We start from the raw sequence: 23,721 nt of genomic DNA, 5'->3' as shown, positions 1-23,721 counted from the left end.
TATAGCAACTCCACAGGGATCCAGAACGCTATGACTGGAGAAAGCAGGGAAGCACGGGACAGTGAAATGCGGGGGCTCCAAAATGAGCTGGCCCAAGGCCTCTCTGAATTGAGTTTTGCCACTTTCCAGGACAGGGAGCCAAAGTCGTTCCTAGCACAGATGCAGCAGATGGCAGGGCTGGGGCAGGAACTTTCCACGGGTCGTACAAACCAGAGATGACTACTCAAGGCAAGAGCCCCGGAGCTCCAGCATCCTGCTCTCCCATCCTCTAGAGAGGATGGGAAGAGGGAGGCAGCAGCTGCAGCTGCTGAGAGCTTCACTCCTCTCATTGCCCCCAGCACAGCCCTTTCCTCAGGACCAGCTGGCCCCGAAATCCTACAGCCCCAGGCCACCCTGCCCCAGCTGCAGCGCAGCATCCCAAGCACAGAGAACAAGTAGATCCACCCAAAGCGTGGGGGAAGCACAAGCTACTTCAGTCTCGCCCCACAGTAAGCTGGAGGGGACCCCCCCATCCCCAGTGTTTGCTGGACCAGCAGCGTGTGGGGGCAGGTAGCTGCACAGGAGAACAGGAGCTTGGCCACTGATGAACATCCTCATTCTTTCTGAGGGACAGGACAGATGAGGCAAGGAAAATATGCTTTTCCGCCCCACAAAAAGACTACGGACAAAGCTTTGCCAGTTGGACTGTACCTTGTGAGTTGCTGGACAAGCTCATTTCCCATTAATGTCAATGGGATTTCTGTGGGAGTTTAGCAACCAGCGTGCTGTGAGCTGTCACGGGGCAGACGGAGGGGGATGACAGGGGAACATATTAATGCAAATGCACGTGAGGCTGAAGCCATCCGTGGTCTGTATTAACACAGGCAGGTGATACTTGACAGATAGTAATGGTTGTACTTGAACAAATTAGTCCTCTCCCTCGCTGCTGGCTTTCTGCTTTACAGACGTGCCAGTTCTATTAGTCAAAACACATTCCCCACAAGTCTGAAATGGTATTCATCACTGCTTCTCTTTTCAAATGCCTTTTCTTTTGTCCTCTCAGCAATTTAAATTCAACTTATTTATGTATATCTAGATAACATCCCTTAAGTACTTTTGAATATAAATGTACTTCTCCAGTTTCTCTTCTTCTAAAGCTGTCAATAAAACATACTTTAAAACTACTCCGTGACACAGGCGAGCTCTTCACTTATCTCTATTTTCTCTTCTATATAGTGAGGGCTGTATTGCTCAGTTCTCTCATAGGAGGCACTGATGACAGCAGCAGGTCCACGTGCTGTTCCCAAAAAGAACCTAGTTGGACTGAAGGATGTCGTACATGTTGGCTGCTAGAGCTTTTCTGTCCTCAGCTTCCTGCAAAAACAAATTTGGTTTGATTGCTCCACATAGTAAACTGTTGTTGATCAATGTAAGGCTGAATGGTGCTGGTGGCTGACTCATCACTCTCGGCTTGGCTACCGCACAGCCGAATGAGCAAAAGTGAGGTACCACCGACTGTGAAAAAAGGGCCAGTAGCTAACAAAGGAAGAAACAAGGACGGAAAGAAGAGGGAATCTAGCAGCCATCATATGGACAGAAAACATTGAGAGAAGCGTCACTAACGTTTTTGCCTAATCTAAGCTGTATTTACTTTTCTGATGGCGATTGATTCAGTAGGACACTTAGGGTTTTGAAAATGGCATGCATAAACACTGCGCGGTAGAAATTAGCTGAGAAGCAACATCTTAATATACAGTGCAGGAGCGCGTGGAGCACTTCTGATGGTGAGGGAGTCTGGGTTCCTAAACAGTCATTCCCAAAGAATGTTAAAAATATTTGTGGGAGAGAACAAGCTGGTAAAAGGCGATTTTCTGAACTACTCTCTGCTTATTTAAAGCATAAATGATCTTATAGCAGTTCTATGTGTTTTCTTTTCATATCAGTGCTAAGCTTATCTTATAAACACATCTTCAGTATGTAAAGTAAGTTAAAAAACTTCAATTCTAAAACTTGGATGCAAAGAGAATGTGGCTTGGATGCTTGCTGGCATGAAGAGAGATATCCTGTCTTACTCTTTTTTGTTCTGTGATACAGTTGTAGCATTATCTGGTATCCAGGGCTTTGAAGGATCTATTGTAAGCATGTCAAAGACTTTTTAAATTACTGTGCTTTTGTAAATATTAGATCACAAAAAACTGAGGAACGAGTCCCACAGACTTTCATTAAACAACGTATGCCATTATTGTTTCTCCTGTTTTGGAGTTGAAATTAAACTGGCGTTAATAACACTGCATATTTATTCCTTCAATGAGAAAAAAAATAAAATTGTTCTAATTATCCTGTCTATAGAAATGGCATTCAAGGTGCAGCTTAGACGCTAGTCACTGCTGAGTGCTGCTTGTGCAGTCAGAGAGAAGAGGTGCCTTGCACAAGATCCTGATGTCCATGATGAACTTGGGTGAGACAGGACGGCTGCGGTCACTTGTGATTACCGCCTCACCTCCTTAGTGACCCGGGCAGCCTAGGACTAACAAGCTATGGGACAAGTCCTTCCGCCCGGCAGTTTTGCATACAGGAAGAGAACATTCCCACTGTTCCCACAGCAAGTGGTAACTCGCCTAGCAGCCTTTCTGGCTAACACCCGCTGGGTTCAGAGAGATAAGGGAGGTAAGCTGTACGGTTGGAGGCTAGGAATGGCAGAGCCTGAACTTGGGAGTCCACATTAACACCTGACAAGAGTCTAAGGCTGGGACAGAGATGCAGAAGTGGGAAGATAACAGATCAGCAGCATGTCATACGGAAGAAGACAAAAAGAAAGAATGGGCAGAAAACCCTCTGCCCCCTTGCCCCTAGACTTAGTTTCAGGAAATCATGGTCATTCTGATGTCGGCATGTACTTGTCAGCGCCCCCAGCAAAAGTCTAAACTCCCCTTCAGTCTCCTTCCCCCAAAGGGTAACAATGTTCAGTTGTTATCCATTACTCTTCTGGTACCTCATGGTGCAAATTTAGTGTCCTGATTTGGAGATCTCACCTTGCTGAAGGCTATCTGTGCGCCGGAACGTCACTGCACTGTGAAATTCCTGCTTTTTTTAGGCATCATTTTTAAAAAGTCTGGGAAATTAGTACTATTTTGTACTAATACTGTACTAACTAGCAAAGGTAGAAGAATAGTCAGGTTGTGAAAAGAAGCACTCAAAAACTACAAAGGGTCATGATTAAGAGTTATCTGGTAATTTGATCCTGCTGTACATATTCATTAGGATATTTTAAAAACAAGTTTGAGTCCAACTTTATTTATGCTGACAGTTCTTCAATGCAAATATTTGTGTGAAGCTGTTCATTTCCACAGCGCTCAGTACCATAAACAGTCATCACAACAGCAGCACTTGCTAGGTATTTTAGCTTCATTTTATAGATGAGACAAAATTCTTCATAGCCAAGTGGCAAGCGCATCTGCAAAGCAGGTTTAGAAGTTGGGATATCTTGGTACCTTTTCCTTAATCCAAATGACTCTTTTTTCTGAGCCAGAGCAGTACATAAAATATACAGGGTGGAGATAAAATCCTGTCTCTACAGAAATTAATCTAACTTAGACATTATGGTGCAGATACGTATCCTTAAGGTCTAAGTTATTCTGTTCAGCAAACCAAATTGCTTACAAATTGGCAAACTAACAAATATCAGCATTTATCGAAATTAAATCCATATGTTCTTCAAATCCGTGTATTATCAACTACTTCCAGATGTAAATATCCATGGATAGTTTTAAGGAACCTCAGTCCCACAGTCAGTTTCATGATTCTCAGAATTAGCACTGTTAACAGGCGATATACAGCAATATTTAGTCTCTTCAGGACACAATACTTGTTGCTTTCCTTAGAGCCAGGTATCCTGTAACCACATCTGAAGGGAGCATCCGAATATAGGCAAATTCTTCAATAGTACTAAATCTCAACTTGCTCTGGGGATCCGTGTAATTTGCCTGAAAAAGAAACAATGGCAGAGACACTATTCAAGGAACATAGCAAAAGAGATTACCAAAAAAAGTGTCTAATTACAAAACCACAAAATAGTGAGTTTTTTTTTCCCAGTAACAGCGCTGCTGTTCTACCATGTGGCCAAAAGTTTGTACTTTTTTTTCCTTTCTCCTCATGTCAGAACTTGGGAGAAGTTGAGAGACCCCTATAAAATCACATTAAAAATGCATTAAACATAAGAGAGGGCTGAAATAGTTTCATACAAAACACAGTGCAAAAGAAATTCCTCAACTCTCTAAACTCACCCTAGCAACTCTGTGCCTTGTGCAGTCTCTCACAAGGCAGCTCTCCAAAGAGCCAGGCTGCTGCCAATAAATTACCCACAAAGAGCCTGAATTATGGGTGCTCTGATAGCTTTGGACTGATTTTCTCTTCCTGCATACAACTTAGCTTTTAATTTACTTTAAAGTGGTTGTTAAAGCAAGGGAGTCTCAGCTTATGGTTCTGTGACTGAACTGATAAGAAATGTGAACTCAGCGTCGTGCTTTGCTACAGACGCCTGCTTTCAGGATAGCAGCCTGGCCAGCTAACCCCGGGCTATGCTGGTATCCTCTGCTATATTTGGACGCTGGGTGCCTGGGAGCAGTGCCAGTTTCCTTCCATCCTCTCCCCTTCCTTGTTGCTACAGAAACCTTGAGCTCGGATGAGCTCAGGGGGCAGCACAGGAGGCTGGGCTGGAAGAAGGCGGGCTCCAGGGGATGGCCTCTCCACCTTACGCCTCCAGGACAATCGCCTCCTGTTCAGCAATTGTACGCCCAAGTGCTGCCAAGGTTCTGAAAGTGTCTCCCGTACCCTTCTGTAACAGGAGATGGTGGCAGGCTGCAAGGCATAGACAGTTGAGAACCCTTAAGAGCTTGCTACTAAAAAAGAAAAGGCCAGGAAAGCTGGAGCATTCCTTCCATCCATGCTGTTGAAGTGCAGAGCCCTCTACCATTTTTATCTAGGAAAGGATCTGTTGACCATGGTAACAATCCAGTTAATCGTCTGGCCTGATAAGACTTAGCAGAAAATTATGTGTAATTTGTAGCTTGTTTCTTTACAAAGAAATGCCACAAGGTTAATTAAACGTAGTCAGCTAACAATCAAGCCATCAATTAATTTTCAAACAAATGGCAAAGTTAGGGCATTAGGAGTAAATTTATCCCTGGCGGTAACTTCATGCTTACAGCAGGTATAAATTTATTTTTATTTCACACTTTAAGTCTGGCCTCATGTAACAAAAAGCTAACCAAGTGGAATGCTTTTCAGATGTGCATAATCCTGTAATAAACTAGCCAAGCAATATCTGCAGTTTGTGTTGTGCACCAGTCTAGGTTAAAAATATGATGGAAGTTCTTCATTCTGATACTTCATAGTGGGCTGCACTGTTTGCACACACTAACGTACGATAACGACTCATTTACGCCATGACTTCAGTCTGAAAACAAACTTTACCACTAGTTCAGCAATAATTAAAATGGGTTAGTGAAGTAAGGTGATTTTGCAAAGAAAAAACTCTGTAGTGTTTAGAAACTAAGTCAGAGGCCACAGATACACGTTCTTCAGATACAATAAATTAGTTATCTCAATCTGTTCTTATAGTAACAAGGCCGATCCATTTTCAGAAAAGAGAAACATAAACATTTGAAGGTTTGGGTGGTTTTTTTTCATCTGCTTTACAATAAATTACTCTGTTTTGCATGTTAAAATATCTAAAAAACTCATCTTGCAAGTTTGGAAATAATAGTTTTATTTTACAGTGTCAATATAGTAGACAATAGCTTTTGAATTCTAGGCTGCATGACAAATACAAATTTGCTGCCCTGCTTAGACCATTGGTAAATTTAATTCCATTTGTGTTACAGAAAGAGGATCAGTAGAATTTAATTGTGGCATTTAATATAACTGCAGGTATACTGATGAGAGTGTTTTAAAACAGTTCTCTTTTTTTTTTTTTGTACCTGCTAGACCATTTAATCCTTCCCTAAATGAGTAACGCTAAGGAATTTATTTTACTTTTTTTTTTTTCCCCATGGGGAATCCAGCATTCCCATAGAAAATATATTCTTACACAAATGCTTTCAGATTTTACACAGAAAATATAGGGACATTTTTCTTACACTAGATTTCTAAAATATTCTATTACCCCACCTATCTACCTACTAGGAAATGATCTTGAGAATATATTTAGTGCTTCTTATGAAACCTTCCCAGCTTAGCAATTTAAAGGACACGCTGTCTCAGTTACCTTAATAAAAAAGATTTTTTTAAACACTGTATTTTTATCATAGTCTGGAGAAACCTTGCAGGCCAGGTAAAATAGGAAACTTGATTCATGATGTAATTAGAGGGTGGAAAATTAAGAAAAAAAAAAGTGGAAAGACAAAAATGAAAGAAAAGCAGCACTCAATGGATTCATATAGAAAGGAGAGTATTTATACTGTTCCAGAATAGTTAGAGTACATAAACCACTGACGGAAAGAAGAAGCTGGTAAAGAAAAACTGAGGAACTGAGAGGAAGACTCTTATTTCCTATGGTGAAACTGACCCTTAGCTGGTAGGGACACAGTCTTCGCTCACATCTATAACCTACATCATGATCTCACTACAGGTGCAACCACTAACTAGTTTTGAAATGCATCAAAGGCCAGTGCTGGAAAGCATTATTTGGTTCCTTGGAGATGGGGCAGTGAAAGGGACTTACACCCTTATGCTTTCGGCCCCACATAAGCCCCTCACAGGTCAGAAATGTTGCAGCAACTCCAGTAACACCTGGTGTGAATGCTACTGATACTTGCAAAGCAACTTTAAGGGCAGAGGACAGGAAACAGATGAACATCATTAAATTACACAGTATAGAATTTTTGCCAATTTTGGTAAATCTACTCATTATTATTTCACATGTCCACCTATCCCCCCTTTCTCCATCCACTGCATCTTTACATAGAGTAGGGGTACTTACGCAAAGTTCCTTATTCAACTGACCCCCCTTCTTGTCTGAAAACAAGTTGCTATTATATCAAAGCAATACTCTTGCAAGACTGTAAGTCTGCCTGGCTGGCGGGAATTATTTTCCCTGGGTTCGTGAGTAGTCTCTTCCATTCGCTGTCTGCCAGTTCATCGGCGAGGGAGATGTTGCTTTCCCATTCCCTCTTGCACACCAAGGGTTACCAGCCTCCATCTGAGCAACGCGCTCCATTTCCAAATCATGCTTAAAGGCACAGGCTGGAAACATGCCACCTCCTTGGTGCCTTATTTAAATGTGTTACTTAAAAAATAAAAAAGTCAAAGAAAACATAGTGCTACTAAATCAAGAACTCAAATGTTAGGATGTGCAGGATTACTGTTGGCGCTATAGCCATTCTTCAATGCTTTGTAATATGCTTTGTAATGCCACTATAAGGCAGTCCTTAACTAAGTGAGCACCCATTTCTTTTTCTCCAGGAGGACTTTCACCTAATCCAGTGTACAGAATGCAAGGTGCTGTACACCTGAACCTGCACTAACATAACAAATGTGTATATTGACAGGCAACTCTATGAGGTCATATTAACCCTGTGAGGTGGGCTACTGCCCCGTGGATGAGAAACAGATTAAACTGGGGGAAGGGACCAAGAAATTCTGGGCTCTCTGACAATACGAAGTTTTCATTATTGTAGTTACTTAGCGTAACCATTACTTAACCCTTTTTCTAGTCCAAAATACAACATTCCCATTCATTTCTATTGTAATAAATGCACAGTTTTCTGCAAAATAAATCACTGAGGGCTGAAGGTGAAAAGTGAAAAGATATGCTGTTACTAACACCTGGTTTGTTTTAAGTAAAATTATTCATGTCACATAGGAACAGTGTCAGCAGCAGATACAAAATTTTTGTTGGGCAGAATTCAATGACTTTACTCCTGTTTTGTGCCAACAGAATCTTTGGGGAATTCAAGTGCCAAATTGTAACTACCGAGACTTTTTGGAGCATGTGCAAATGTGGTTGGGTTTTTTTTCCTTTTCTTTTTCTATTTTCTTTAACAAAACTGTGTAAAAGAGCCCATCTGTGACACACAGGCTATACATCTGCCAAACTCCAAGTTCCAGCTCTGAAGCATGGGGGTATTTGAAATTCTCAAAAGCCCATGCCAAGTGTCTGTCTCAGGCTGATTTGTTTGAGGGAAAGTTTGAGAGCAATGATAAGAAGTTGGTTTTATTTAACCTGGGCCAATCAATATAATTTTGCCTAATCTCATTCTTGGAAACTGCTGAGCCATCTTTTTGAAACCTTCCCTAAAAGATAGAATGAAATAAATCAGCCTCAGGCAAACACTCAGCATGGAAAGTTTCAGTCTATGTGGTTAAAGCTTGGCAAACTTAGCAGTCATGGAGACTGTGGGCTACCAGCTTTCACTGTAACAATCTGAAGAATCAGAAATGATGGTGACCAATGCAGACTCTTCATCTGAAAAAAAGGGTGTGATAGGGGCCACCTGGCAGGACAAGGTATTTAATCTGTCCTGACATCTATTAACAACCTAAGGATTTTGTCATGTAGCAACAGTATTTGGGGCTTGGTCCTAAATCACTGGACAACTTATTAAGCACAAGGCTGAATAGGAACCTCAGCAAGTACCTCTTTTACAAAAGCACGCACCAGCATTATTTCACTGTGGAAAGTGAGATGCCAATTTTGAAGAGAAAAATAAAATACTTACCGGAAGTCCTGAAATGTCAGAATATTTCTTGGCAGGCTTAAAGGAAGGAGGAGCATCAATATTAAAATCTAGAGAGAAACAAAGGGATAAATCCAGTGTGCTATATACATTTAAAAGCATAAACCCAAAATGTAAATAGGTAACAATACTTTTTTAAAATGCTGCCTTTACTTCCTGAAGAAAGCACTACTTAACTAGAAGAAGAATTACCTCTGAAAACATTTAGCCTGTTAGCGCTATTAAATAACAGCCTGGTTCTGCTCACCTCTCTAATACGAGTTCAGTAAGCAGAACTGCCCCCCCAGAAGGAAAAACGCGAGAGCTAGTTGAAGTGTGTTGATTTCTTCCAAGTCTTAAAGAATTCCCTTGCAGCCAGTTATTTAGAAAGAATAGCCATTATCATACGCATGCTGTATGTTAAGACCACAAAACATTGCTCAAGATTGCAGCTCTGAAATACTATAATCCAGAAAAGCAAAGTAATCTTTTAAATCAGTTAAATCTTTAAGCGTGTACCATTTTAAGCCCAGTCAATGACCTAGAAAATTTCTGAATGTTTAAACTAAATGATCAAAATTGCCATTCTTTGGTGCCCTTTAGATAGCAACTCTCACTCATAAACATTTTTAAGATACAGTTGGTATGTTTAAGTAGTTAAAATGTTTACAAGAATATCTTGTACCTGACTCATTTCTTTCCTCCTTCCTGATCTCCCTTGCATCTCATTCAGATACTACGATCAATTCAAATGCTCCATCCATATCAAATTTCTAACTCATCATCTCATAATCTAAAAGACACTAATGCCACAAACAGCTGGCTTTAAATATGCAATTGAATTTCTCTTCCCACCTTCTTAAAAAAAATCCTGTAAATTTACTGTTGCAAACAGAACATAATAGAAATAGCAACATCAGCAGATTGTCAGTTACAATAGCCAGGAACACACAGTAGTCTGCATTTTTCTATAACAGTTGTGTCTAAAACACTTCAAAAAATGGCAAGCTATTTTTGGATAAAGCACCAAGCCTGATGAAAAGTATATGCATATGCTCAATTCTGAAATGCCTCCACATGCTTAGGTAAAATCTGAGGATCACATTCTGCCTCCAGCTACGTTCAATAGTATCCTAGTTTATGAATAGATTTGAAGTATATCTAGATTAAGACCACTGCTGTAACTCTGCTGCTGTAGCTGTACATCAGCTAGGACGGCTAATCAGGACTGCTAATAGTGTAGTTTCAGCTGAACTAAACAGGGGATGTAGGATTTAAACCTCCCAAGAATCTAGGATAAGGAGCTGGATACAAAACTCGGGCTGAGGTCTAAGATACTGCAGGTGTGTGGCTTATCAGAATCTATTTGAAAATAGTTCAAATATAGCTAATCAAGCAGCAGCCACCCGTCAGAAGACATGTGGGCTGTATGCAGAGGTGACAAAAACCTGATGGGAATAAGGAGTTTCTGACCTGGTTTCGATAAATACGTTTCCTTTATTAAACCCTCTCCCCAAATGTATTTGAACTTTGTCACAACGCTCCAAATTACTTGCTTCCCCCTACTTTCCACTTAGGGACGGTGAGTGTGATTGGACTAGTCTTAAATGTACTACAGGACCCTGTTCAAGCAGCATGCTGCATGCACTGATGAAACAATTTAGGTTTGTTTTAAAGAAAGTTATTTGTGTGGATTTTATTATTTATAAATACATGCAAAACGTCTAAGCAGCTTACAGCTAGGATCGTTTAGTTGCCATGGCAATGCCCTTTCAGAAGCAAGAATTTGTTTTAGGTTCTTCCAAGTTCTGTTCTTCTTGCCAGCTGCTGCTCCACCAATGCCGGAGTGCTAGAATTAAAAACATGGTGGTTAGAGAAAAAATAAATAAAGAATACTATTTCAGAGCATGACACTTTTATTTCATAGTCTTTCTGATACGTCTCATCTTGTCATGAATCATTTGTTATCCTCACTTATTTCATCAGCAGGATAATATACTGTACACTTTAATCTTGGCTGCAAGAAAAATAAAGCTTTTTGGACTGTGTCAAAGCTACCATGTTTAGGATTAACTGAAGGAAATGAAGATCTGCTTTTTACATGGAAATAGAAAATCAATGTGGTTAGGTTTAGCCTGAGATTACAGGATTCTGTTTGTACTTCCCATAGTATTAGAACTTATTACTATGAAGTTGTGTCTAAAATTGTGATTACACGGCTAAATTTTCTCTCTCCTTTTTTATGGCATATTACAGGTGCCGCTATAGCTCTTTTACAAATTATCCATGACTGTAGAAAACACAACTGATCTTGCAAAATGTAATGAATACTGTGAGAAACTTTCTGGAAATTTTATTTTTCTTGCAAAGGATAGAAGACAGAAGAATAGAAAAAAGAGTAATAAATAGAATGTTGGCTGCCAAGACAATTTTGCATTTTGAAAGGTACACTAATAGAAGGCTTGCCACGGGTACTATAATGGTAGTTTCAGTTATCACATGTGATTGCTACAGAGTAATTTATTTATGTCCCTCCAGAGACAGAAGCTGCACAACATACTGTACTGCTTTTAAATGATCAAAGGACACAGATTTACAGGTTTACTTCAGAAAATAAAATGTTCTTACAATTGAGGAATTGTTATTTCTGTTAATAATTACTACCTGCCACATCAGTCTCATCAAAACTAAGCAAAGTTCTTTCTGCAAACACAATTCTGCTGTGATTGGTTTATAAATTAGCCTGTTAAATTGCTGAGAATGATAGGAGGAAGGATTCAATGAGAAAGCCTTTTTCTGTAGACATAAGATATATTCAGAAAAGATGCTCATGAGATGATGGTATATCAGGCTTTGGCAATGGATACCCAATATAGAAAGTACATGCAAATGTTTGCTCTGAGAGTAACACCTTAGTAATCTAGAGATCATTGTAAAATAGAGGCTGCTGGAATATGAGATGAAAATAGATGTACTACATAACTAATTCAAATTCATTACATGAATTTTCCCTCAAATCCTTGCATAATGACTTTTTTTTTTTCCCAGTAATCTGGTTTCTCAAAAGTTTATTATGAACTTATGCCTCCTAGGAATGGGTCTGAGTATCACCTCACATACCTACAATCAAAAGGTAATGACTGCCAAGCCCAAATGAGCCAAGCCACCTCTGCACTAGTGAAGTTCGGAGAAAGCTGGAGCTAGGATAGGTGGAGCTATTCATTGCTCTACACAACTGTCAGAAGGTCTTCTTCCCCTTCCCCATTGCCAAGGGATGCAAATTCTATTCAGGAAGTTCAGAAAATGGTAATTTCTTCCTCATTCTTCACTTTTAAGTCTATCCTCTGCAGTGAGCTAATCATTCAAACTTGGGCGTATTTATGAGAGACAGACGTTATTTGATTTATTTTACTCCTTTTAAGGCAAATTAGGATGGAAGGATACAAAAAGTCATCCAAATCGTTACTACCAGTTCATACTGACAAAAAAAGCTAGTTGAAACTCAATGCATTTCTTCTCAAATTCGTTACTGTATTGGGGAGGACAATTTCATGTTTTCATTATAACTGTCTATTCTTTCTGCAGCAGTTGCCAAAGGCCCAGTACATTCATTATTATTTCAAGCATGCAGACATTAATATTGCCTCTTTGGAAATGGCGACATCCCTCTAAGAACTGAAGGATCAGCACGAGGCTTCTTGGCTATTTAAATCCTATATGGAAGCTACATAGAATGCCTCTGGGTGCAAATAAGCCCCATTTCTCAAGGAGTCTGGTGCTCACTGGAGGATTAGAGTGAGCAAAGTGTACAGTCATATGAATGCCCCTCTTGCGACACAAGTGGTCTGCAAAGCAGACATAGAGCAACTTGCAAGTCGGAGATTAGTTTTATACCGCCTGCCAAACCTGTGCTTAGTGAGCTGCGCGATGCCCGTTTACTCAGGTTTTATGCTGTGGGATACTGTGTCTTATTCATACAGAATGAAATCTGGGACAAAATCCTTCTTTCTAAGCACTGGCTTAGGACCAGCAGCCTGAGAAGTTTGCTTGTCTAGAAAGCATTTGTACAGTGTGCCAATGAGTTGGCGCTGGCACAGCAAGATAAAAAGATATTAAAAACAAACCCAGCAGTGACAGCATTACTAGCTGGAGTCTTCCTTCACCTTCTGCCCCAGTTTAAACGTCAGAGTGTTTTAGCAGCCTGTATTTCGTCAGCTGTCAGAGTTTACATGACTTCTGAGCGCCGGCAAGCCAGGCTTCTGGGGAACACAGAGCATTTACTTCTAAATCTAGCAATTACTGGAAGAACAGTCACCACAGGTCTGTTACGAGTTTCAGGGACCAGGAGAGGAGCAAAATGCCAGTTGCTAATGTCTCTCTGGCTGATTTTTAGTTCAGTTGTTTTGCAGCCTGCCTTGGCTGGGAACTGGGAGATGGGATTCCTACATTCACAGTGGTATAAGTTATTCCTCTCTAGGTGTGGTAGTTTGTGAGATGCCACACCATAAAACTTCTGCACTTACCTTGATCTAGCAGGTTTTCTGACTCTGTTCCAGAACTTAATATAATAGTTCTGCCTCTGGACCAGTGCCATTTTCATGCTATAATATAGTGTGCACTTTGGACCATTGTGTGGCGGGGACTTCAGATGAGTTTCTTAAAAATTGCTGACCTTTTATTTGGCTGTTAAGCTGACTTTCTTAATATTTATATTAGCAATATGGTTAAACAGAATCCTAGTTAACGTTTTATTTGACGAGTTTAGAATTTCAAATTGTTAAAATAATATACTTACGATGAAGTTTGGATCTTTAAATGGTAACGGCTTGACGGTCGTTTCCACTGATCCTGTGCTGGAGTCTGTGTTCAGAAATTTGTTTTCATTCATGGCCTCTCCACCTGCACTCTGAAGAAAAAATAGAGTGTTATTGTTTGTTGCTCTGAGCAAGTTTAACTGAAGACCGAGCCGTCGACTGCATTATGTACCTGTTGCCTTTTTAGTCTTTCTATCTCTTTTGAATCTTTAAAGATGTTGCATGCCGGCAGTGGGGAAGTATGAAAGAGAATATTTGTCAAGCAATTTACAACTGACACATAAAGGGGAGGAGGGGAATAGAGTGACCAAAGGCTACTAAGTAAAAACAGTGTCAGGTTTATTTCAGTATTAATGAAAGCCATCTCTATAAAGTGTAAGACAGCATGTGAAAACAGAAAGAGCAGAAATGTACATTGGATTTGTTTCAGAATGCTTGGTATTAGAGCATTACCAGGAATATAAAAAATTTATAAAAAGTTTTTGTCAAGGTTCTAAAGAATAATTGATTAATCAGTTTATTCTCTGTATTTGGCTTCAATCATGCCTGAGTGAGGATTGAAGGGAAAAGAGATTTTATTATATATATTATTTTTATATATGAGCCTCACAAAATCTACATTAGTACTAGTTGCTGTTTTCTGTTTTGTAGGCTTTTCTTTATGGTTTATTTATTTAGTAGGAAGAGCAACTGGAGGAGGTGTGTGTGTGATTGGAAAGCTAAAAAATTTGTGTGTCGGTCTAAACAATTTCTGATAGTTCTGCATGGCTGAGTCCACGTTGGTTTTTTATTTTGTGAGTGCCCTGTAAGTCTCCATGCTACCAGAACTAGCCCACGCTACAAACATAAATGTTCCTTGTGAAATCCTGATCCATACTGAAGCCAATGAGAATTTTGCCTTTGAGTTTGGCAGTTCAATCAATAGGATTTCATACCTTGATTCTGTTTTCTTGAAGAACAAAAAGCTTGGCTAAAAGCTAAATCAATATTTACTGAACGGGTGGTTAGAATGTTTCTTTACCTTTAGACAGATAATACTTAGAACAAAAAAATGTTTTCCTGTGAAAACCTGCACTGCAAAACCTTCTGCGTTGATACAATACTCTTTCAAGTAGGAGAAAAAAAGGATCATTATTGTTAGTGAATTAATGGGAGTACCTCTAGAAACGAGGCTATATAGCAAAGGCCGTGATTCAGCATATCCTTCTCCATGTGATTACAAGGGAAATGTTTGTATTCTTAACTACATGCATAAGTAATTACAGGATTAGGAGCTAGGCAAGTTGAACTCTTCTTTGGGGAAATACATCAGTTATTCAACAGTGCCTGTTTCTAACATAGCAAAGAGAGGTCTTAAATATTCAAAGTACGGTATAAGGAAGCATTCAAGTAAAATAGTCACGTTTCTAGTGTCTTATTAAAATATATGAATAGAGACATCTATATTCAAAACCACAGTCAGTCTTCTGTAAGCTCACAGTACAGGGGATACTGCCAAAATAACATCGGTGGAAGCAGCATTGAAGTCCGTAGCTCAAACGTGATTCTTCCCTTGCTGAGGACAACGTTAAAAGGCAGTGACTGCCACAGAAACAGAAGAAATGCAGATGGATGTTTAGAAACATGTGCATTATGTGACAGTGAGCAGAGAAAATAGTATTTTCAGCAATCCTGAGTAAAGTACCTTTATACAATGAGTTGCTAGGTTTCAAACTATATTCTTGCACACACACACTTCCAGCACTTCAGATTTCAGCAGCAAACATTAAAATCAATCTTGAGAAAGACAAAGCTTGAGATACGAGATTATTTTTGATGAATAATTTGTCTCCAGTACTGTTCGTCGTAAGTGTAAATTCTGTAAGTAGAGGAATCAGCACTCACTCTTCAAAGCATTCTCACCTTTTATTTGGTACCATTTGGTTGGTTTTAAATCCAATCCTACAGTTTTTTATTAATTGCTTTATAACTTTTGCCCCTTCAGTGATCTTCTCCTAAGTATTCTGTTGCTTATGAACCAGGTTTTGAGTCGCATTTCAACAATATCTTAAAACAGTGTCTAGTATTTTCACAGAATCACAGAATCTTCATGGTTGGAAAGGACCCTTAAGGTCATCAAGTCCAACCAAACAACCTACAATCTCTGTTACTAGAGCACGCCCTGAAGTGCTACATCTAGACGTTTCTTAAACACCTCTAGGGATGGTGACTCAGCCACCTCCCTGGGCAGGCTGTTCCAGTGCCTGACCACTCTTTCAGGAAAGTAATTCCTCCTAATATCTAATCTAAACCTCCCCTGCCGCAACTTCAGACCATTTCCTCTGGTCCTGTCATTATTTACTTGGGAGAAGAGGCCAACACCCACCTCTCTCCAACCTCCTTTCAGGTAGTTGTAGAGGGCAACTAGAGCAAGTAAACAGAGCAAGTAAAAATGGTTTATCAGTAAAGGGGAAGAAGCTTCCTTATACATATAGTTCTTAATTTCTGCAGCTGGGTACATTTACACATTATACTCGCTGTCTTCAGCAGGTTTTTCCATGTGCATTCAGTGCTAATCCTGCTGGCACACTGGGAAGGAAAGTAAGGAACTGTTCCTGGCAGGACAATTCCCGAATGTGAATTCTACACGTCATTTCGTTTCCAGACCAAGCCCTAGGGGATTTCAGGTATTAGTGCTGCTAGGGGTTGGGATAACTCACATTACAAGCCAGATGTTAATTTTGTTTGTGCTGGTATCCCTCGCACAGTGGCTGAGGCAGCAGGATCTGGAGCAGCAGCTGATGCTTTTCTGGTCCATGTGGACATCCAGCCCACCCTCCAGTCCCACTGAGATGTAACACCAGCAGGAGCTTCTGGATCTGTCATGGACAATTTGAGAGCAGTGGTTGGGTGCAGGCTGAGGTGCAGGACTGTAAAGCAGCTTGCATACCATAGTGGTATGCAATTGATACCGAGACTTCAGAGCCCTGAAACTTCCCTGACTGGGAAGCAAACAGGACTGAGTACTATGATCCCAGTTAAATGCTGGGAACTGAGATAAAGACATACCGTACAGGCATGCCAGTTCTCTCCCTCACTGCTTGTGTGAGAACTCTGATTTTCAGCAGTAGCATTAGCATTATGGAAGAAAGATACTGAGCTAATGTACTTTTCTTTCTGGAAAAACATTAAAGAGTTGAGTAGAAGCACTGCTTCCAGAATAATGTGCTACTGCACAGAGGAGTGAACTCCGGCAAGCACAGACCTTTGAAATGCTCTTTCCGTGCAGCCTGCAGAAGTCTCAGCTGATATCTTCAGCAGTTTTTCAAGCCAGAAACTAAAAGTGTCTCAACAATCTACAAATCGGTCCCAGCCTATGTTTCAAAATGACAGGATTTAAAGCATAGGAATCATCATTTAATCTTTTGGGTTTGTTTTTTGAAAGCTTTTTTAAAGGGAGGGGGAAGATGCCAAATGAATTTTAACCAATATGGATCTACCTTTGTACTGCAAAACCCACGTTTCCTGAAAGCGAATAATACAGTGATAATACAAAACATTATTTACAGTGTGAAAGAAGATTCCTCAGTGAACAATTAGCGTGCAGTAAGGTAGTCTTTCACTTTTAACATTAGTCGAACAAATCTCTCCCAAACGTTCTTGTTTGCTTGGTCATTTAGTTTGGAAGATAGCTCATTCTTCCCTGTCATGTGCTGGGGCAAACAAACAGGAATGAATTCAAATCCCCTTTGTAGTCCTAGGAAGCGACGGCAGTCTGGTGAGCAGAGGGAGGAAGCGCCTGTCACCAGGGAACACGTACGGCTCAATGTGTGCTGTAACCCCCCGTCACGTGTGGGGCAACTTCCCCTTCCTGACACAGTCACAACCAGTCCCCGGCACATTTTCTCTACCCAGCCAGTCTCTCGGCTAACTCCCTCGCCCCCAGCGTCCTAGCTCAATCCCAAACACTTTGCAGAAGGGCTACAAAGTGTAACCGTGGGCTGAAACTCTTGACAGCTCCTTCAAAGCTTCTTTTTAACTGATCTTGTAATGTAAACATCCTTTATGGGGAGCTCAATGTACACTTCAAGGAGAGAGAGAGTGAAACAGCTTTTAATGTGCACTTTATAACTGAATTGTGTCTTTTAAACCGTGGTTTATGTTAACTAGGGCTACCGAGAATTTGTGCTACAGTAGTCACTAAGCAGTCTGTATTACTCCATAGGCTGTTGAAGATAATAACAATAAAGATTTTGGAGTGGCTTTACATGTACAGGGCACATCTGCACTGGCAAATGAAGGTGTGATTTCAGTAGAGCTGAACATACTTACACTAGTTTTACCCCAAATAACAATAAAAACACTGCCATACAGACTGCAGCTAAACCATCAGTAACTATGTTCATCCTTTCCCATCGACTCCCCCCCTGGCTGTTAACCTCCACAGAAGTCCATGCTGCCACCACGTTTCACCACCCTCTCCCCTCCTCCTCCTCCCCCCAGTACCCTCTTTAACTAGGCGTAGAGCAACCTTGACTGGAATGGCACATTTTAAAAGTTGTAGACGGTGGGCCAAAGGCTTCTTATAGGACCACCTGTGCAATTTTACTCCCTCTGTAAAGTTGTGTTTATGTACTTTAGCTGAATATTAATTACAACCGCAGTGTGACAGGTTGGCAACCTCTCTTCCTCCTGGGATAGAGGGGAGCAATAGTGAGGGGTGCTGCTCCTTTTTCGCGTTTCTTTTCACAAGACCGTCTATGGAGTACTCAGTGCATCCCAGCTGGGTGGGACGCCATCCTCGCCGGTACCTACTGGGACTGGGCGACAGTCGCTAAGAGAGGAAGCTGGCTGAGGACTTCACTTGGTCAGGAGACAGCACAAATTCGAGAGAGAGCAAAGACCTGTGGCAAACACTTGGTAGTCCTAAGAGGTTTCTTGTAAGAGCAGCCAAGTCTGGGGAGGAGACCTGAGCTAAGCTTTGCTACCGTAACACTGGTTTCTTTTGCATAAAGCCAAACCCCAGGAATGAGCCTAGTTTGGACCCTACTGTATTTGCCGTCTGTACTGGGAGAAAACACACACTGGGAGGCTGCCTGTTCACATACTACTTTCAATCTTAGGTTTTGGTAGTTCTATTAATTTTTTCAATTTATTCTGTTCCAAATTCCCTACCGCAGATGTATTGGTTTTCACATGATTTCCAAAGATTGCTCCATCTGTCTGGTTTTATTTAGGGAGAGGACAAGCAAAACTTGTAGACCATGGAAGATGAATTCTTTGTTTTGGCTATTTCTAGGTAGAATCAGCATTGTGGGGTTTGGGATGGGTGTCTGTGATGGGACTAAATACCAGGTGAATTAGCTTATTATGAAAGTGCTTGCCTGAATCATCTTTTTTTTTTTTTTCCCCCTCAGCAAGGATTAAAACTGCATAACAGAATAACATCTTAAAATATCTTAAAAATATCATTTCTTATCTCTTTACTTTTGGATTATATTCTATAATTATATAGAAAATTATATTCTTATATATTATATTATTTCTATTCTTATAGAAAATTATATTCTATAATTTTCTTCATTATTTTAGACTAATAGGATTTTACAAAATATAAGGAACATAAAAAAATACGAAACATAAAAGTCAAAATGTAAATTTGTGCATTTCTGGCATCCTATCAGTGCATACCGTGCATGTCATGGCTTAGAAAAAAAATGTATTTGCACATCACTGAAGGTACAGTATGATCTTCAGTGGTCATTTTTTCCAGATTTTACAGCTTTACATGGTAAAATATAATTTAAAAATAGAAGCTAAACTGAACAGTGTTTTGGTAAAAAAATCCTTAAATGAATAAATAAATTCTGTAAGAACTGGAAAGGGAATTTCTAGTTTAAGGGAGGAAAACCCAATACTGTAAACACTTATCTTCTCTGTTTTCTTTTCTGCAAATCATTCATTAGTTAGTGAATTTTAACACTCTATTGAGTAAAGCAATCGTAGATGAAGGTGATTACATCTGTAGTTTTTTGGTTTGGTTTTGCTCCTGCGTTCAGTATTCCTGGCACTCTGGCTTTGCCATAAAGTGATTACTAGGAGGTTGTAGGCCACTACTGAAAAGTAATAAGAGTAATAAATATAAAATAAAAAGTAATAAGAGGGCTCTGGTTCTAAATCAAGCCCTCACATTTTGCCCTGAACACACAATTTGGCTGCAGAGGAACCCACTTGTCTCCAACCTTTGTATGTGAAGCTCAATAAATAGTTTAAATTACTTTTACTTAGTTTGGGCAGCTGATTTTCATAATCACAGTAATACCACAATGACATTCTTAATTTCATTGACATAGGAGTTTTAACTCAGCCTCAATGATGGTATATGTCTAATTATTCCTATAGGAGGTTACTTCTAAAGCAGCAATATCCAACTTGCAGCAACTTAGTCAGCTTTTAGCTGTGTTTAAGTTCTGTGACAGCCTGATGAACCTGTGGCATGCAGCCAGGGAAGAAAATGGTAATTTATAAAATAGATGGGTAATAGCCGTATTTTTACTAGCAGCCAATTACAATGAGTGAGAATGCCATGTGGAAACAGAGCACAAATGTCACTAGATGACAGCAGCGATGATACGAGCAGACTTTTCAGAATTGGGAGTAGACTTTGAATGTCAGCTATTTAACAGAGTTCCAGCTAATACTGCTCATACTGCAACATATATAAAGCTGTTTGATTAATATATTAGCTCTCACTGTATAACAAGCCTGGTACAGGCTCTTGCACATTCTGAATATTTAATTCATTTAACTTTGCATGATGACATGACAGGAGCCATTAAAACTTGAACACGTACACTCTGGCAGACAAAAATATAGCTCTTCACATTGCTGGGAATAATTCACAGAGAAAGGTGTCAGAATTAAACGTGCTTAAGCTCAAGTTTAAATGATAGCTAAAAAATTTCTCATCACCAACATTATTAGCATAGTGTATTTCTGAAAGCAAACTCACTGAAGACTCAATAAAAATGTTAAGACTGAAGAAACAGCACTCTCTTGAACAAAATTAACTCTTTCCATGTCTGTGACAGAAAGGTTTGCTGGAAAGACATATTCAGTAACAAGTATAAACATGTTTTAACCATCTGGTTGCATTTTACTGGTTCTTGGATTTAGCAGGAAAAACTTTTTCCCTCTTCCTTTCCACTCACTAAAATGAAGCCAAATACAATTTCCCCATCCTCTTCTCTTTCAGTAGTCTACTGCGGTGTAGAATTTTAGGAACATTCTTCCTTCACAGAAGGTGCTACCTTATTTTGGGGTAGGACAAAAAAAAATCAGCTTGAAAATGTACAAATGCCAGGAAGGAAAAAACCCTAATCTTGCATATTCACAGCAAGTTTTGTTCCACAGGGTACTGAAAAACTCTTATCTACTAAACAAAAAAAACTGAGTAGTAGCCAGCTGAAACCAGGTATTAAGCACAACGCAGATCATTGTCCTTGATTTCAAGCAGCTAGTAGGGTGGGCAAGAGAGTCAAGCATACAGCGTAAATTGGGAGTAAATCCATTTAAGTCAATGGGTTTCATCATTGCCAAATCATCTTAAAAGACAATGTTCCTGGAACAGGTTTCTGCTTCCATTGACATCAAAAGTAAATCTCCCAAATGTCCGACTACAAAAATATTTTTGTTTAAATTATGACACTGTCCTCAGATGCTGCTGCTGCTTTCACTTATAAAGAAAGCTGAGGGAGGGTTGTTAACAAAAACTATAACAACACAAAGCTTGAAATTAGATTGCTGAATTGTTATAATAATAGTTTATAATTCCAATTATATGCTGCTAAAAGTACTTCAGCTGCTTCTAAGCTTTTCCCAGAGGACTTCTGAGTCACGTGTCAAACCACTCTTCCGTGCAAGACTTACAAAATCTGCTCTTCCTAAAGCAGAAGTTCTTCCCCTCTAACTTGCTGAGTATTTCTGCTGAGCATCAAGAGTTAATCAGCTATGCAAATTAACTCCAAACACATGACTAAAATTTAGAAATAATCTCGCCTGTTGGTTGGATAAGAGGGATGGGGGAGGTGTTTGAAGCAGGACATGGAAAACATTTCAATTGCAATCTAAATAGATAAGGATAATACATAAAGACACATAGGCTGTCTAGAAAGCAATCCGTACACTATGCTTCCGAACTTTTACACTGCTGTTCTGAGGTGAGTTAAAACTTCTTATATTCAAGCTGCCTTAGAAAGGCTGAATAAAATTTTACTCATGCACTAAAAGATTGGACTGTCACAAAGTGATGGATGGCTTTTCTACGTTCTCTGTAGGGCATTTCAATACCATAGACTCCAAGTGCTCTTGATTAAAAGGCGACATTCTCATTTAGGGTGCCGTCACTGCCTGAGCTTCAAACCATTATCATTCACCTGCACTGGCGCTTCCAGTGACAAAATACTTACCAAAACGTATAAAATACTAATTACTTTAGTCACTTTGATAGAGGTATAAAACACCCTTAAGCAAAGCTCTATTATACTGTGTGAGGGTTTGAATTCAAAATTAAAAATGCAGCCAAAGGGAGAATAAGATTTTAATTACATTCCCACCTCTCGAGCATTTCTTGAGAACCTAGGGGAAAAACACCTAGCAATTTCATGACACAACTCCTCTGTTACTACTGGTACTGCTCACTTAAGAAAAAAAAAAAATCCAGAACAACTCAAATTTACTTTGTTCTTTTCAAAATTATTGACCTTTCAAACACAGAAAGAGACTAACAAGCTTCAATAAAAAGCTCTGATTTCTTCTCGAGAGATTTCAGATGCCAAACATGTTTTTCCATTTAAAAACTTTCAAGCACTATGATAGACAAAGTTTTATAACTTACAGATATTTCAAGGAAAAAAAAAAGACTATTTTCTGTGGGGAAAAGCCTCAAATAAAATGTAATTGGGACACAACTGTGAATAGCTTCACACTATCCGAGAAAAGCTTGGTTTAATTTGCATTTGCCACAAAGCTCCCTTCGGCTTAAATAATTGCAAAGGATCTCTCACTTTCAGATTTCATTTGGTGGATTGAGACTATTCCTTGTTTATAATGTTTGACAGTTTTCTTTATTAAGAAAATTGTAACTTGGACAAATTCATGAGCTAAATGTCATGCTGAAGCAGCTCTGGAGCTAAAAAATTCAGTATATATGGAATGAAAAAGCACACGTTAGTTCCTGCGGTCACCAAGGGTAAAACTGAGCCCAGCTAACAGAATATTTTGATTCCCCAGGAGAAAAAAAATCTTCTAAATTGATGGGCCTTAAGGCTGAAAATGGATGGAAGCATACTAGCAAAAAAGGCAAGAGTAAATCACAATTGAATTTGTATAAAAACTGCCAGTACATTCCCTTCTCTATCAGAAAAATTCAGTTCAGTCAAGGACTTTGGCTAAACTGCTTCTTGAAGTTGAAAAATACATCATTTGATATAGAACAGTTAAGGGCAGAATATTTCAGGATAAAAGATTGGAGGATTACAATATGCTCATGCGCTGTTAACATTGTAATGCTGCTCAGGGAGCATATCAAAATACCTCTGTCGAATAACAGGCTTCAGCTAAGGCAGGAGAAGGATCCAAGTACATTGATCCGTGCGTGACTGAACCAGGGACAAGGAAAGCAAAAAGATACCGGCTCCTATGGCTGACATGAAAGGAATTCCATTCTGAAAAAAACACTCAGTTTCCTGATTCTAGTTTATTCTGTAAAACATTATCCATTTTGACGGGAAACAATGTTTGAGTAACAAACAAAACCAAAATAACATTTCTTCAAGGAAAGGCAATTAATTATTTCTGAGTAAAGACTGGATGTATCTGTCTTCCAGAGCTCCTATTCTATCTATTTTTCTTTGGAAAAATAGACCTGAATTAGAATAGTCAAATTTTACATTCAGATGTTATGCACTAACTGGTAAACTGATACAGAAAACAAAACTTTATTTTTGCATTTTCCCTATTTTTTTGCACATTTTAGCACTTCCTTCTGTCTGTTTTAATTGTCAGTTGAAGTAGATAAAAATTCTATTCCTATTATGTTTCTGCTGTCTGCACCTACTGCTGCCATGATGCATTAGTAAATACCAGCAGTCATACTGCAAAGGCTTAGCACTGCAGTCTAAAGTTCCTCAGAAGGTTTTTCCACTTGTGAACAGGTATTAAGACTCTCATACCCA

The 23,721-nt window shown here is 39.5% G+C and overlaps 1 protein-coding gene across 1 annotated transcript in view; it reads right to left on the bottom strand.

The window, feature by feature from the left end:
- Positions 1-3,189: 3,189 nt before the first annotated feature.
- INO80C (INO80 complex subunit C) overlaps positions 3,190-23,721 on the bottom strand; it is a 32,056-nt gene continuing 11,524 nt past the window's right edge. Inside the window, exons 2-5 of the mRNA XM_063326268.1 lie at positions 13,489-13,599; positions 10,431-10,542; positions 8,697-8,764; positions 3,190-3,962 (exon numbers count right to left, since the gene is read on the bottom strand). Coding sequence (XP_063182338.1) covers positions 3,831-3,962; positions 8,697-8,764; positions 10,431-10,542; positions 13,489-13,599 — 423 coding nt within the window. The 3' untranslated portion in view covers positions 3,190-3,830. The remainder of the gene's footprint in view (positions 3,963-8,696; positions 8,765-10,430; positions 10,543-13,488; positions 13,600-23,721) is intronic.

The sequence above is a fragment of the Chroicocephalus ridibundus genome, chromosome 2, assembly GCF_963924245.1.
Source record: "Chroicocephalus ridibundus chromosome 2, bChrRid1.1, whole genome shotgun sequence".
Lineage (NCBI taxonomy): Eukaryota > Metazoa > Chordata > Aves > Charadriiformes > Laridae > Chroicocephalus > Chroicocephalus ridibundus.
Note: the sequence above shows the minus strand (reverse complement) of the source record. Positions and strands in the feature narration are given on the sequence as shown.